The sequence below is a fragment of the Panthera onca genome, chromosome E2, assembly GCF_046562875.1.
Source record: "Panthera onca isolate mPanOnc1 chromosome E2, mPanOnc1 haplotype 2, whole genome shotgun sequence".
Lineage (NCBI taxonomy): Eukaryota > Metazoa > Chordata > Mammalia > Carnivora > Felidae > Panthera > Panthera onca.
In genome coordinates, this window is record NC_138353.1 from 25,636,380 (window position 1) to 25,653,188 (window position 16,809).

Here is a 16,809-nt window from a genome sequence, read left to right on the forward strand (position 1 = left end):
CCCAACTACCCAGTCTCTAGTCTCAGAACTCTGTGCTCTCCTGCACCAGCATTTAAGCACCCGTACTTTGTCTCCAGCTTCTGTCCACTCCCTGCTTCTACACTGTCCATGACCAAGTCGTCAGGTTGCCAGGCTGCACCTTCCTCCTGTGTTTTATTTCAGATGGGGCTGTGTTTCCCAACCCCTCACTTCTGTGTGACTGGGGCTTTGACCCATTTTGGCTCCCTGGGGGAGGGTTTTGCTGATCAATGCCCAGGTACAGGCCTGTCCCCAGAAACATTTGCAAGACCGTGTCCTTGCAAAGGCCCAGTGACTGCAGCTGGGCACCAGCCCGCTCCATAAAATGTTTGTGCCATCGTGTAGCAGCAGTGTTTCAGGGATTATCACAAATCACAACACACATCTGGCAAGAGGCTTCACCCTTAATGTCCTTGTTCCAATACCAGCAAATGTGGCCTTTTTCTGGGTTCCACTAGTACCTTTGCCTGTGTGTGTGGGGGGGGTGCTGCACTGCCTCTACCAAATGTCCTCCTAGCAGGGGAGCCGCCTCTCCCTGTGTGGCCTGAGGACCCCGAGGACCTCGCAGTCTGCTCCCGAGGATTCACCCTTTCCACCAGAGCACCACAAGGTTGAGCTGTGGAGCTTTAGACTCTGCACTCCCCCTGTTTCCACAGTCTTAATGGAATTTAAACCCTCTCCTTTTCCTTTCTCCTTTTTTTGTTCAGTCCCTTGCAATGTTTCCACTATGACTTTTTCTTTTTCTCTCCAGCTGCTTTTTGGGTGGGAGTACTTTTCCTGTACTCTACTCCCCATCTCCATCTTGTCTCTGAAATAAGAATGTTCCTTGCCCTCTGTGGCTTTTCTCTCCCCCAGTTTACCTCTCCATGCTGTGTACCTGCTGAATTCTGTGGTTCAAGTTGTGCAGATTGTTGTGCTAATCCTGAAAGCAGTCTTCTAGGTATCCAAAATGGTTTAGTGTTGATCTGGCTGCATTTCAGCGATGAGAGACGCCAAGAAAAATTTTTCATTCTGTCCCGCCATTTTGGCCCCTCTCCTCATTTTTGCTTTAATTACTCTTGTTTCCTGAGACACGTCTCAGTATAATGTTACTGTGGCTGAGGTCAGAGAGGCTTTTGTCTGTTTTCTCTTCTATGATTTTTTGGTTTCCAGTGTGACATTTAGGTCTTTCATCCATTTTGAATTTATTTTTGTGCATGGTGTAAGAAAGTGGTGCACATTCATTTTTCTGCACATCACTGTCCAGTTTTCCCAACACCATTTACTAAGGAGACAATCTTTTTTCCACTGGATACTCTTTCCTGCTTTGTTGAACATTATTTGGCCATCCATTTGTGGGTCCATTTATTGGTTTTATATTCCATTTCATTGATCTATGTCTGGTTTGTTTGTTTGTTAGTTGGTTTTTTTTTGTTTTTTTGTTTTTTTTTTTTTTTTTTGCCAGTGCCATACTGTCTTGATGATTACAGCTTTGTAATACAGCTTAATATCCAGAATTGTGATGCCTCCAGCTTTGGTTTTCTTTTTCAACATTACTTTGGCTGTCTGGGGTCTTCTCTGGTTCCACACAAATTTTAGGATTGTTTCTTCTAGTTTTGTGAAGAATGCTGGTGGAGTTTTGACAGGGCATGCATTGAATATGTAGGCTAGTATAGACATCTTAACAATATTTTTCTACCAATACATGAGCACAGAATGTTTTCCCATTTTTTTGTCTCTTCCTCAATTTCTGTCATAAGCTTTTTGTAGTTTTCAGCGTATAGATCTTATACTGCTCTGGTTACATTTGTTCCTAGGTATCTTATGTTTTTTGTTGCAATTGTAAATTGGATCAATTCCTTGATTTCTGTTTTTGTGCTTCATTATTGGTGTATAGAAATGCAACTGATTTCTGTTCATTGATTTATATCCTGTGACTTTGATGAATTCACGTATCAGTGCTAGCAGATTTTTAGTGGTGTCTTTCAGTTATTCCAAGTAGAGTATCATGTCATCTGCAAAAAGTGAAAGTTTGACTTCTTTGCCAGTTTGGATGCCTTTTATTTCTTTTTGTTGTCTGATTACTCAGAGTAGGACTTCCAATACTATGTTGGACAACAGTGGTGAGAGTGGTCATCACTTCGTGTTACTGACTAGGGGGAGAGCTCTCAGTTTTCCCCCATTGAGGATGATATTAACTGTGGGCCTTTCATATCTGGCCTTTATAATGTTATGTTCTTTTTTCCCCTACTTTCTTGAGGGTTGTAATCAAAAAGGATGCTGTATTTTGTCAAATGCTTTTTCTGCATCCAATGAAAGGACCTTATAGTTCTTATCCTTTCTTTTGCTAATGTGGTGTATCATGTTGATTGATTTGTGAATATTGAAACAGCCCTGCAGCCCAGGAATAAATCCCACTTGATAATGGTGAGTCATCTCTTAATGTACTCTCAAATTCAATTTACTAGTATCTTGTTGAGAATTTTTGCATCCAGGTTCATCAGGGATATTGGTCTGTAATTCCCCTTTTTAGTGGGGTCTTTGTCAGATTTTGGAATCAAGGTAATGCTGGCTTCTTAGAATGAGTTGGGAAGCTTTCCTCCCATTTCTACTTTTCGAACACTTTGAGAGGAATAGGTAGTAACTCTTCTTTAAATGTCTGGTAGAATTCCCCTGGGAAGCCATCTGGCCCAGGACTTTTATTTGTTGGGAGATTTTTGATAACTGATTCAATTTCTTTGCTGGTCATGTTCAGTATTTTTTTTTTTTTTTAATTTCACTTGAGACTTTCTCTTTCACCCATGTAGATTGTGTTGATGGACAGGTATTGTTTTGTTTACAATTGTTGGGAGATTTTCCTATTGCCTTGTGTTATTGATTCTAATTTGATGCCATTGTAGTCAGAGAACACATTGTGATTTTAGTAGCATTATATTTTTGAGGTTTTATTTATGGCAAATATATTGTCTATCTTGGTATATGTTAGTGGGCACTTGAAAAAAACAAGGTATACTCAACTCTCGTTATGTAGAGTTTTATTAGTCAGCTTGGGCTATCATTAAATACCATAGACTGGATAGCTTAAATAATATAAATTTATTTTGTAATACCTACAACAAGCACCTAAAAGCTATATAAAAATATCCATTCAAATCTAATAGATATAAGTCAAAATGGAATTCTAAAAAATGTTCAAGAACTCACACGAAGGTAAGAAAAGAGAAATGAAAACAAGAGAAACACAAAACAAATAAAATAGAATGCCAGAATTAACTCCAAACATATCAGTAATTACATTAAATGTAAAAGGTTTAAATATGTCAATTAAAAGAAAGATTGGCAGTGTTTATTTAAAAACATGACCCAATTATATATTGTCTATTGGACACTCACTTCAAATATAACAATATAGGCAGATTGAAAGTAAAAGGATAAAACAACTGAACTCTCTCTTTCTGTCATTTCCTTTCTGTTCTAGAGACTAGAAAGTCCAAAGGCAAGACCAAAGTGCCAGCTAATTTGATTCTGTGTTGAAGACTCTCTTTCTGGTTTGCTGATGGTTATCTCTGGTATCTCTTCTTGTAGGGATACCAATGCCATCATTAGGGTGACCCTTCATGATCTAATCTAAATGTGATTACCTTCTAAAGGCTCCATATTCAAATATATAACATTGGAGGTTAAGGCTTTAATGTATGTGTATTGGGGGGGAACATAATTCAGCCCATAGCAAGAATGTTATAAAAATATTGACTGGATTCTGCTGTATAATGGTCCTTCTGTATCCTCGCTGATTTTATATCTAGTTGTTTTACTCATTGTTGAAAAAGAAGTGTTAAAGTCGCCACCTATAATTGTGATTTTGTCTATTTATCCTTTTAGTTCTATCAGTTTTGCTTCACATGTTGTGCAGCTCTTTTATTTGCTGCATGTACATTGAATATTGCTATATTTTCTTGGTGAATTGATTTTTTTCATCATTATATTATATCCCTCTTTGTAGTAATTTTCTTTGCTCTGATATCTACTTTGTCTGATATAGTCACTCTTTCTTGTTGTAAAGTAATGTTTGCATGAGATTTCTTTTTTATCCTTTTACTTTCAATCTGCCTATATTGTTATATTTGAAGTGAGTGTCCAATAGACAATATATAATTGGGTCATGTTTTTAAATAAACACTGCCAATCTTTCTTTTAATTGACATATTTAAACCTTTTACATTTAATGTAATTACTGATATGTTTGGAGTTAATTCTGGCATTCTATTTTATTTGTTTTGTGTTTCTCTTGTTTTCACTTCTCTTTTCTTACCTTCGTGTGAGTTCTTGAACATTTTTTAGAATTCCATTTTGACTTATATCTATTAGATTTGAATGGATATTTTTATATAGCTTTTAGGTGCTTGTTGTAGGTATTACACATATACAGATACAGATACATTTACATTTACAACAATGCAACTTATTGATATCATCGTTTTACCAGTTGGAGGGAAATACAGAAATCTTACCTCCCTTTATGTGATATTACCCTCTCCCATTTATAATATAAATATCCTAAGCATTTCCTCCCCATACATTTAGAACCACAATTTTACAACTTTTGCTGTAACCATCACATAGAAGAAAAGCCTATTGTATTTACACATATTTTTGCTTACCATCTTCCCTTTTCCTTTTTGATTGTTCCAAGATGGTTGATTTCTTTCCCTCTCTCTTTCTGTCATTTCCTTTCTGTTTTGAGAACTTATTTTAATCACAGTTTTAGAGTAGATCTGCTGGTGACAGATCTCTTATTTTTCTTTTATCTGAGAATGTCTTGCCTAGATAGATAGATAGATAGACAGACAGACAGACAGACAGACAGACAAAATAATATATTTACTGGTATAAGATTCTGGGTTGACAGTCCTTTTCTTTCCGTGCTTAAAAACTTTTGTGCCGCATCCTTTTAGCCTTCATGGTTTCTGAAAAACAAGTCACTGCTATTCAGTTGTTTTCCTCCTATAGTTAAGGTGTTTTCCCAGGCTTCTTTCAAGACTTTTTTTTTTTAAAGATTTTTTTTTTGTTTTTAAGTAATCTCCACACCCAACATGTAGCTCAGACTCACTAACCTGAGATCAAGAATGGCAAGCTCCACAGACTGAGCCAGCCACGTGCCCCCTTTCAAGATTTTTAATTTGTATTAGTTTTCAAAACTATGGTGTGTCCTAGCATAGATATTTTTATTTTATTCTGTTTGAGTTAGCTGCTCGAATCTGTAGCTTTTGTCATTTGCTAATTAGGAAGTTTTCTGCCATAATTTCAAGTACTTTTTTTAGCCCTGCCCTTTTTCTCCTCTCCTTCAGGGAGTCCAGTGACTTGAATGTTAGATTTTTTTGTTACAGTCCCATAGATCCCTGAGGCTCTTTTCATTGTTTTTTAGAGTCTTTTGTTAAGACTGGATAATTTCTATTGTTTTATCTTTTAATCTAGTTGTTTTTTCTTCTGTCTTCTCCATTCTGCCATCAATCCTGTCCATTAAGCCTTTTGCTCTGATTATTGTATTTTTCAGTTCTAAGAGGTTTGCTGAGACTTCCTGTTTCTTAGCTGAGGCTTTCTATCTTGTCATTTGTTTCACTCATATTCATAATTGCTCAATGAAGCATTTTTATCATGGCTGTTTTAAAATTTTGTCCCATAATTCTAACATCTCTTCCATTAGCATTTATTATCTTTTTCATTCAGTTTGAGATCTTTCTGTTTTTAGATATGATGAGTGATTTTTTTTTTTTATTAAAGCATGGACATCTGGGTATTATATTATAAAACTCTGAATCTTTTTTTAACCTTTTACTTTAGCTGTATTTTATTGACACCATTCTGGTAGGGGAAGGGGACAGGAGCATCACTCTATTATTGCCAGTTTAGAATGTATTGCCAGGTTTTTTGTTGACACCCAAGATAGAGAGTCTTCATTCCTTCTGGATCTGGGTGGGATGTATCGCTCCCCAGTTGGCTTCCACTGATACCTTCCTGGTTGGAAAGGATAGGAATGCTTCATTACTTATTCCCAACAGGCCTCCATTTATATGATAGGGAAAGGGTATAGCCTTAGAGCTGGGCATTAGTGAAAGACCTAACTCTCCATTGGACCTCCTATGATGACATTCCAGCAGGACAGGGAGGTTCATTTCATTACTGATGGGTAGGAGTGGAAATCTAGGCTCTCCATGTGATCCTCACAGTATGAGGAGGGGAAACTTCTTACCACCCACTGGGAATAAAAAGTCTTGGCTTCTTTCTTGGACATCTCTGATATCACCACAGCTGAGAGGGTTGGTGATTGGGTATGGTTCCTCATTATAGACTCTGGAGTGTAGATGTCTAGGTTTCCCATTCAGCCTTTATAGGACTGGGTGGAGATAAGGACCACGGTTTTTTTCTGAATGGTTATTGTCTAAAGTTTTCTGTTTTATTGGGCTTCCCTGTTCCTCGTGTTTTGGCTAGAGAGAGCAGGCTTTTGTTGGGGCTTTTTTAAATGTACCTACTGACATTTCCTAGTTGTTGACTTCGTTAAGTCTGTTATATATGAGGCAAAAAGGAAACTCAAGGTGTTTACCACAGTGTTGTTCCTAAAATCCTGAGGTTCTTAGCCAGTCTGCCTTTTTCCCCCATTTTCTGAACCTTTTTATGTTTGCTTACATAATGTCCAAGGTTTTTAGTTATATTTAGTGAAAGGAATAGGGAAAGTTATGTCTGCTCCACCTTTCCATCCATATATTTCAAAATAAGTTTCCCACTTCTTTCTATTCTTTCAAAATAGATTTCCCTATCTGGTAATAAAAGTAGTAGTCTTACTTGAGAACATTTCATGTAAACAACTCATAGAAAATATGGATGGCAATGACATGATTAGCTTAAAACAGTGCTTCTCAAATTTAAAGTATATTCAAGAATGTAGAGGGCTTTTTAACACTGTTGGGTCCCACTCCCAGAGAGGAGTGAGAACTGGCATTTCTAACAAGTTCCCAGGGAATGCTGCTGCTCTGGGGACCACACTGCACTGCTCTGGGGATTACTGCACTGTAATCACTGCTTTAAAGAAATATTTAAATGATGACAGGTCATGACTTTTAAATGATATTAATGGCATACGCAGTTGCTTTAAGTAAAAAAAAAAAAGAAAGAAATTATAATAAGTAAAATAAGCCAGGTATTTGATCTAAAATACTTAAAGGTTGGTATTTATAAGATGACAGTGTCACATATTTAATGAAATTGGGGTCTTCCCACTTTTTAGCACTATTGTATATGACATTTGAGAGGCCAAAAGGGCACAGATTTTACACAAAGAGAAGAGTATAGCAAAGAAATGAGAGGTGTGGTGATCATTTGTTCTTTGAGCATAAAATAATGCCAATTTTATTGGACCCTAAGCAAAGAGCATTTGAATGGTTGTATTAAACTCCTATTAAACTCTGGTAAGTGTATGACGTGCAAGATCTTTTTTAAAGCTCAGAGTTGATGTCAGAAAAGTTCTGTTAAATTGATATGAACTAATGATGCCCAATCTGGTTATTACTGAGTACATGTCATCATAATACACCTTCCTCTAAAGTTCATCTTTCTTTTTTTTCTTGAGTTAGTGAATATAAATGATACTGGGATTAAAACTACTCCCACCAACAGTATGACCATTTGTCTAGATCAAGGTGAACTTAGAAATATTTTTCCCAGAAGATCACTAACCATAAAAAAGAAAAATTAAAATAGTGAAATGTCAGATTAAAGTCTCTTAGACATTATTTTTCTCATGGAAGTTGTTATAAGTGATAATAAAGAAACTTGCTTGTGAATATTCATTAGATAATGGTTATTTTGTAGCCAGATACATCAGAATTATACAGTATTTCCTTTTTCCTTTTAGCTCTGTTGGCTTAGCAAAAGCAGCTCTAGAAGCAATTAATGGATTCAACCTCTTTGGCAACCAGGTAAAAAGAAACAAAAAACAAAAACAGCAATATCAACAATAAATTTTGATTATTTTGTTGAGTAGTATGATTAATTAATGTAGCCATTCATTTACCCAGTCATTCCTTATGATCAAAGAATGTCTGGAATTTATGTAGTTGCTCATAGTTGAACAACCTTTCCTTTGAATTTGATTTGCCAGTTAAATTTTAATTTTCTAACTAAAAAACATTGCTTAATTTAAAAATATCTTTTGATAAAGAATTGTCATTTTCTTTGTTCAATAAGTTTTCTCTCATATCTCTTGTTGAGCTTTCACATTTTTATTTCTCTTTCTTTTTTTAAGTAAGTTCTATGTCCAGCATGGGGCTTGAACTCAAGACCCTGAGATCAAGAGTCTGATACTGTACCAACTGAGTCAGCCAGGCACCCCCAGTTTTCACATTTTAAAATATTCTTGACATTATAAATCATATGTTTTCCATGTCAGTTCCCATGTTAATTTCAACTTAATGTGTATCAATATATATCATGGATAAGGGAGTTTGTGTAATGTGTGCAACCAAAGAATTGGAAACTTTGATCCTAGCTTAACCTTCAGCTGGCTGTAATTTTATGTCAATATATCATTTTCTTTGGGATAAAAAGGAAACCCTGAGGGTTATCTTAAATTTTCATAAGATGTTTAACTAGTTTCTGCACCTAATCAAGTGACCATGGACTGAGTTGTCAAATGGAAGGAAATAATATGTAGGAATACAGGTTGCTTTTCTGGGTCAAGGAGTAAACTAAATTTCGTTAACAATTTTTGTAGATTTCTAAGATGGGAGACTAAAGGAAGTTTCCAATTGATACTATAATTAACCCTAAGCTATTAAAATGCTAAGTCAGTGAACATACATTTTAGGAAGTTATTGCAAAATGTGACATGGTTTTTGTTATAGCAGTTATAATACTGTTCAGCTCAAGTCTTTAATTTAAGAAAGTTGCAAGTCGGAGTATGGTAGCACAACTGCCTTTCTGCCCCTTCCTATATATGCAGTCTCTTTTCTTCTCACTCCCATTTCCTCTGGAGGATGGACTCTGATTATATCCAGTCCATGAAGAATGAAGAATGAGCACAGACATGAAAGGATTGGGAAAAGGAGAGCAACACCCCATTCTGGGTTCCCAAGAGGTGACTCTAAATCACCCACTCCCATACTCTTCTTCCTCTCTCAAGACTTCTGGCTGGAGAAATGGAGGGATCAGAGATCATGGGTACTTAGCAGTGTGTGAGCCTACTGAAAATCATGAGTATTAATATTATGCCTCTCCTGGAGATTCTTGGTTCCCCTGGCACTGTAGGATCCCTTGCCTTGTACCAACATTTCTGTCTCTCTGGAAGAGTCAACATACTCAAGAAAATCCCACTATATCTATCTATCTATCTATCTATCTATCTATCTATCTATCTATCTATCTATGTGTGTGTGGGTGTGTGTATTGAAAAGTGTGTGTATATAAATATATATATACATGTGAATTTATGTGTGTAAATATAAATATGTAGAGAATACATATATAGAGAGATAGGTAGATAAATAGGGGTAGATAGGAAGGAAGGACTGGGAGAGCAGTATGACATAAAGGAATGACATTGTTTTCGGAGTCAGAAAACAGGATCACTGTGTGCTCTGTACTCCCACCTGTGAGCTCTGTAACTTTGGCTAGTTATTTATCTATGTCTCATCTTCCTCATCTAAAAAGATAGAGATAATGATACTAGGACCTAACTCAGAAGGTTTTTATGCAATTAAAAAACTTAATTAGCATAATGCTTGGCAAAGATTAAACCCTCAATAAGTGTTAATCTCTTGTTATTATTAATGAATTACTGGTAATACTGGTAATCCTAAAGGAAGGAAATGAAGAGAAGCACTGAAAAACCTCTAGAGAGTATCTCAAGGGGACTGAGAAGAGTCATGGACTAAACCAGTAGTGTTAAAGTCTGGAAAGATGCAGGTCTTGCTCTTCTGTTCTCTATGGCCTACCAAATAGTGGCTGAGTTGTGTGTCTAGGTTGGATGTTAAGAAGTAGTGATCAGCTCTTTTTTGCAGTTGTGCCATCTCCTTTGATGTACCTGAGTTGTAGCATATGTTACTTCTGTATCTACTATGTATACCTCCTCCACCTACTTAGATACCCACACCCCTATCTCTAACACCCCATCTTTCAGAGCTCTGCCTTCAGGCTGCTTTTCCCAGGAAGCTTTAATAGATTGCTTAGCCATAATTCTAAAAGCACTGAATTGCTTTTTTATGCATTCTGATTTTGAGTTATAAATATACTGCTGGTATTGTTACCCAGCCATAATTTCTCAGTCTTGGCTGCACATTGAAATTATTTGAGGATCTTAAAAACAGTGGTGATGCCTGGGCTCTACCCCTAGAAATTCTGATTGAATTGGTCTGGGGGAAGCATTGGTTTTGAGGTTTTCCTGTACTGCCCAGGAATTCTAATGTGCAGCCAAGGATGAGAATAACTGTTCTAAGCAGAGTTCATTCTTGACCTTGTTTAGCTCATGTATGTTTACAGCAGAGCCATGCACCAAATGTCCACTGACTTGAGTATTTCTTGATTATTTCAAATGGGCAAATAATATCTTATTCCTGTGGCCACATAGATGTTACCTATTGCAAGTAAAATCCCTCTCCATCTTCCATTTTTTTGGATAATATCAGAGAGAATCCTAGTTTTACAAATTCCCACCACTACACCAATTAAATTAGAGAGGTACCTGCTAAAGAGTAACACATTTAAAAGTGCATGCAATCTTTTTAGTGTTTAATGATCTTATAATATTGCTTCGTGTACTTTAAAGAGCTGTGATCTAATTAAAAGTCAGTGGTTAGAAAAATAACTAATATAACAAAAAAATGTTTTTATTCAAATGAAAACCCTAAGAAACCTCTTCAAGACTTGAGGGATTTCAGGTCACATGTATATTCTCAGTTATTTCTAACAACCATTGATACAGTGTTTTGGAAGACCTGATCATGTGTCTTTAATTCAGAGCTTTCAAAAAATGCTTTTCCTGTTGGTGGCAACTTAGAGAGTTATTGATCTTTGGAGTTGGAAGGGCCCTTCTCTCTGAGTGATCAGAGTTGAGATGGCTTTTCACAGGTTATGAAACAGAGAGGCAAACCAGGGAATTAAACCAAAGACACTTGGTAATGAATCTGGAATATCAGATATTAGTACAGGAAACCTTGGATCTTGAGTGCTTTCCACCTGTAGAAGTGACAGCTGTGCTTTTTCTTGGAAAACTCTTAAGGCACTTAAGAGTCAAAAAGTTCTTAATTTTTTAAATTAAATTAAATTTTGTATTGAGAGAATTAATATAAAACATTAATTTCAGGTGTGTGACATAAGGATTAGATATTTGTACATGTTACAAAATGATCACCACATTAAAGTCTAGTTTAACATCCATCAACACACATAGTTACAATTTTTTTTTCTTGTGGTGGGAACTTTTAAGATCTATTCCCTTAGTAATACTCAAATATACAATACAGTGTTATTAATTACAGTCACCGTGCTGTATATCACATTCCCATATTTATTTCATAACTGAGAGTTTATACCTTTTGACCACACCATTTTCTTCTTAATTATTGAACTTTTGAAGGAAGTATCCACTTATCAAACAATGTGAAAGCCCTGCCTTTAACCCTTAGTGTACTTTGGTGTAAGAGATAACATGGATGTTAACTTTTATTTTGATGGGAGATTATTAGGTGGAATAAGCTTTTAGCTTTCATTATGATTATCATCTTTCTACTTCTTTTCTTTTTTTTGATATCAGACTTGCTTTATTATTCAAGAAAAAAAACCATTATTTAAATATTCACTCTGAAACTATTTTCAAAACTTATTTTCCTTTGCGAAAGAATATCTAAGAAGAAAATATGATAAAATGGCCCAGTTTATTTACTGATCAGTTTAAAATAAAGGCTAATTTGTAACATTTAGAAGCATAACTCATATAACCCTAAATATAAGAATTATATATTTCATCATAGTTTCAATATATATTCCATAAAAATATAGTGACAATATGTAGAAAAATTATTAGAAATATTTAAATAAATCATACTTTACACTCAGGAAATGTCATAGAGATTGTTAGCAACAGTGTTGTGATTCCTGAGTCTAAGTCTCAGCTCTGCTCTTCCGAAACCCTGAAAATTAACACTCAGGCTCATCTTTCCCTGTAGTTTGAAATTTCCTTCAACAGTATGTGAGTAGGATTTTCGGTAGAGAAAAGAAGCCTGGCTTGTGGGAGGGGCTATGGAGGTTCCTGTTGGGTCAGTATATAAAAGTTGGCACCTGGGTGGTTCAGTTGGTTAAGCATCAGACTCTTGATTTTGGCTCAGGTCATGATCTCATGGGCTGACAGTGGGGAGCCTGCTTAGGATTCTTTCTCCCCCTCTCTCTCTGACCCTTCCCTGTTAGTACTTTCTCTTTCCCTCTCAAAATAAATAAATAAACATTAAAAAAAAAGTTGGGGGCTTCTGGGTGGCTCAGTCAGTTAAGTGTCCAACTCTTAATCTTGGCTCAGGTCATGATCTCTTGGTTTGTGAAATTGAATCCCTGCTTGGGATTCTCTCTCTCTGTGCCTCCTCTGCTTGTTCTCACTCTGTCTTTCTGTCTCTCAAAATAAATAAGTAAACTTTAAATTAAAAAATATTTTAAAAACGTTGGCTATTTACACACCCATGCCACCCACAGCCATGGTGCAGAGGGGTAATGCCCACCAGCAAATATCCTTTCTGTAAGAATGCCACTAGCCAGGATCTGCCACAAAACTAGAGGACAGTCTGATACTGAACTAGGGAAGGATGTGGTGTGATTAGAGTGGTGTGGTTTTGTTTTCAGAAGAATAGAAAAGATATCATGTATAGTAGATATATTGACCAGTTTCACTGTTTAATTCTTTGATGCTAGATGAGGGCAGCAAGCCCATTAACTCAGGTTTAGAGAAGTGATTAATGGGGAAAAGAAAGGCTCAGACAATTCTTCAAATCATTTCACTTTGAATTGGGACTAAAGAGATCATCAGTGTCTTATGGTCATAGATATCACCCTTGGTACCATCCCAGAAATGTTTGTTGTGGTCATGGAGCCTTGAGAACATGTCTCAGTACAGCTCTTACCCACCACTAAAGCTCAAGTCCCCATGACAGTAGTCAGGTTGACTAAAATTCTAGTGTATTATTTACTAGGACACAATTGCAGAAACTCAATTTGGGGATTAAAGTTTGAACTATCTGTCTTAAAATATGTTCTTCAGCTGAAGCTGGGATGTTATGGCAGAGATGTAATGATTTCAGAAAATGGAAGGTGAATATAAAATATCCAAAGCTAATCAGATATTTTGCAGTGACATATGCATAATAAACATCCTTTCAGATTTGTGTCTTTAGTTGGAGAAATCAAGATACTGACAGATGCACTGAGGCCAGAATCTAAAAGGTGATGACTAGAGAGATCGCTCATATTATGAAAAGTGTTGAAAGTAATGGAGACATATGTAGCTTCCTTTGAAGTTTATGGTCCTAAAATTAACATGTCTGATAATTTAAAGTAGGTGATAATTAATTCCATATGTATGTTCTCCTTGATGGCTTTTTTATAAAGTTGTTTCTGAATAGGAATAGCAGCCCATGGCCTTGGATGAATTTTATTCTCCTGTAAATCTGGGTTATATATCTAAAGCATGTTATATTTTTTAAGAAGTTAGCTAAACAGTATAGTTAACCAACCCTTGATCTCAGTGTTTAAATATGGTAACATTATGAGATTATTTTTCCTTTTGTGCATATTTCTTAGAGGCTGGCAGAGGAAGAGACCTCAACCAATACTTTGAAATTAGATAAATAAGCCATTTATTTGTGCCCATAAAATAGAAGTTTCCTCTTTATATTAATCAAAGAGGGACAGGAATTGCCAGATTTGTCATTTCACTTTATTACTTAAAAAGATTGCCCTACTTAGACTGTATCTTTTAAAAATTCAGTTCAAGGCAGACTGATTTGGCATACAACTAACTTTATTAATTATCAGCCTAAGATTAAACTGTAAGTCCTATTTTCTATACTCACAGATTCCCAACATCACATGCCCATTTATTTCTCTATTTTGTTCTAACCACCCTACTAGCTTCCTTTTCCCCAAAATTCATATCCTACTTTACCTTCTCCATTAAGTGTCCCAGGTTCCCTATTGTTTTTCTCCTGTTGACTTAAGTTTATTGTCATTAGTATTCTTTCATCTAAGCCAATCATTTGGTATATAGTTTTGTACTGACTGCCATGTGCAGTCTTTTTGTTTTGCTTAATATTCATCTTATTTAGGAATATGTCACCTGGGTCAGTTACTTGAGAGAAGAGATCAAGTTCTCTCTTGTTTATTTTCCTCAAAGGAGAGAGTACTTACTCTGACAATGGCAGCTACTTTGTGAGCTCAGTTTTGTGGGTGGAGATGAGAAGCTGAGACTTTAAAATCATAGAAAGGACAGTTTAGCATTAATCTCATGGTTGAGAGTCAGCTTTACTCATTCATTTTTTATTTATTAATTTATCAGAGTTAAGAGAGATTTAATAAATGATACCATGAATGAAAAATTATTCTATTTTTAGAGATAATATTCACGTATGAACAGGTTAACAGGAAAAACATACATATAGTGAATCTGATATTTTGATGTAGAGTGTAGTAGTACTAGATTTTGAGCCCGTCTAGGTGATTGATTCGAAATATTTCAGTTTCAGGGTGAATACATCTTTGAGGCTGGTGTAAATTCGGATGAGATTTAGAGGGTAATATTAAAGTAACATGAAAGTTATAGAGTTCTCTTCTTCCTTTCCCCATGTATTTTTCTGAGTATTGTCTTATTATGGAAGCAGTCTCTGTATACCAATTTCATTCCCTGCATTTTCTTTTTTTAACACTCATTATTGATTTAATACCTTTTTAAATTTCCTCCTTTGCTTCTTGGTGGTTTTTTTTTTTTTTTTTTTTTCCAGTAGATTCATGCTAATCAGGATACAAATAAGGTCCACACCTTGTATTTTGTTATGTCTTTTAATTTTATGTCACAAAATGTGATTTGTCTTTGTAAATGTTCCATGGACACATGAGAAAAAATGGGTATTTTGCTGTTGTTTGGTAGAATGTCCTGTCTATTAGGTCAAGATAGTTGAATGTTTTGTTTAATATCTACTGTTTTTTCACAGAATTTCTATTTGTTCTATCAATTACTAAGAGATTGTTATTAAATTCTCTAACTTACAATTGTGGATTTGTCTATTTCTCCTTTCAGGTCTATCAGTTTTCATCATTTATTTGGATGCTCTGTTTTTTTGGTACATAAAAATTTAGTATTGTTTCATCTTCTTGATAAATTGACCCTATTATCATTATGAAAATATTTAGCTCCCCAATAAAACAAAAAAAGCCATATTTGCTTATGACGATTCTCTTGAATATGAAAAGTGCTAATAGTAAATTCAAAAAAATTTTTTTAATGTTTTATTTATTTTTTAATTAATTAATTAATTAATTTTTTTAGATGTTTTTATTTATTTTTGAGACAGAGAGAGACAGAGCATGAGTGGGGATGGGGCAGAGAGAGAGAGGGAGACACAGAATCTGAAGCAGGCTCCAGGTTCCAAGCTGTCAGCACAGAGCCCCATGTGGGGCTCGAGCTCACGAACTGTGAGATCATGACCTGAGCTGAAGTCGGATGCTCAACAGACTGAGCCACCCGAGCGCCCCAGTAATTTATTTTTAACTTGGTTATTAAACCAATTGCCATTTTTTGGTTACCTTTTTTTCTGTTAAAGTTTTTGGTTCTTACTTGAAAGTTACATTTTAATGTGGGAAATTGTGTAACTCATGTTAAGACATGAGCTTTTATGTCAAAGACCTGATTTTTGAACCCTTCCTCTGTTAAACTAGGAGTCAGCATCCTCTTCATTAAAAGGAGCATAATAATATCTACATATTGGGGATTAAGTGAGATAATCCATGTGAAGAACAGTGCTTCACATTATGAATATTAGCTAGCATTATGTGGCATTATTATTATTAGAGATGCTCCTATCCTTTATACTGTAATCAAATAGTTTTTTATGTCTCTAATTATAGATTATATCTAACTTTGTTTAGTTAGATCATATCAATGTTCTTTTTAGGACTGTATAATTCAGATTTCATGAATTCTGATTAGTTCTTGCTTTATTCCTTATCAAAAATGCTAGCTAAACAATTTTTATCTTTATTAAAATAAATATCCTTAATTGATTAGTTATCTTGTAATCACTATGTTTTGATTTATAAGAAAACTAAGGAGAAATATGGAAAATGTAAAAATAATATTTATTTTTATATAAAATTGATATGTTTATTGCAAAAAATTTGGGAAATACTGAAAATATTGAAAGAAAATTAAATCTTCTGTAAGGTCACTCTAAAATGCAACAAATGTTAGAATTTTTGTGAAATTTCTTGCAGTCAAAATGTCCAGCATTCTAAAAGTTCTTTTTTCTTGATTTAGGAAATGTGTTTTTCTCTCTTGTTCCAGGGATGTTCTTGGTCGGTTATATTTGTGGATCTTGATGCTCACAATCGCAATAGGCAAACTTTGTGTTCACTGTTACCCAGAGAATCAAGATCTCATGTGAGATATTATTATTTTTTCTAAATGTTTATTTATTTATTTTGAGGGGGGAGGGGCAGAGAGAGAGGGAAAGAGAGAGAATCCCAAGCAGACTCCATGCTCAGTGAGGAGCTTGATGCATGGCTTGATCT

The 16,809-nt window shown here is 35.3% G+C and overlaps 1 protein-coding gene across 6 annotated transcripts in view; it reads left to right on the forward strand.

The window, feature by feature from the left end:
• PHKB (phosphorylase kinase regulatory subunit beta) overlaps positions 1 to 16,809 on the forward strand; it is a 265,144-nt gene that overhangs the window by 143,362 nt on the left and 104,973 nt on the right. For all 6 annotated transcript variants that reach the window (XM_060651934.3, XM_060651933.3, XM_060651937.3 and 3 more), the window contains 2 exons: positions 7,907 to 7,970; positions 16,583 to 16,678. In XM_060651934.3, the coding sequence (XP_060507917.1) occupies positions 7,907 to 7,970; positions 16,583 to 16,678 (160 nt within the window). The remainder of the gene's footprint in view (positions 1 to 7,906; positions 7,971 to 16,582; positions 16,679 to 16,809) is intronic.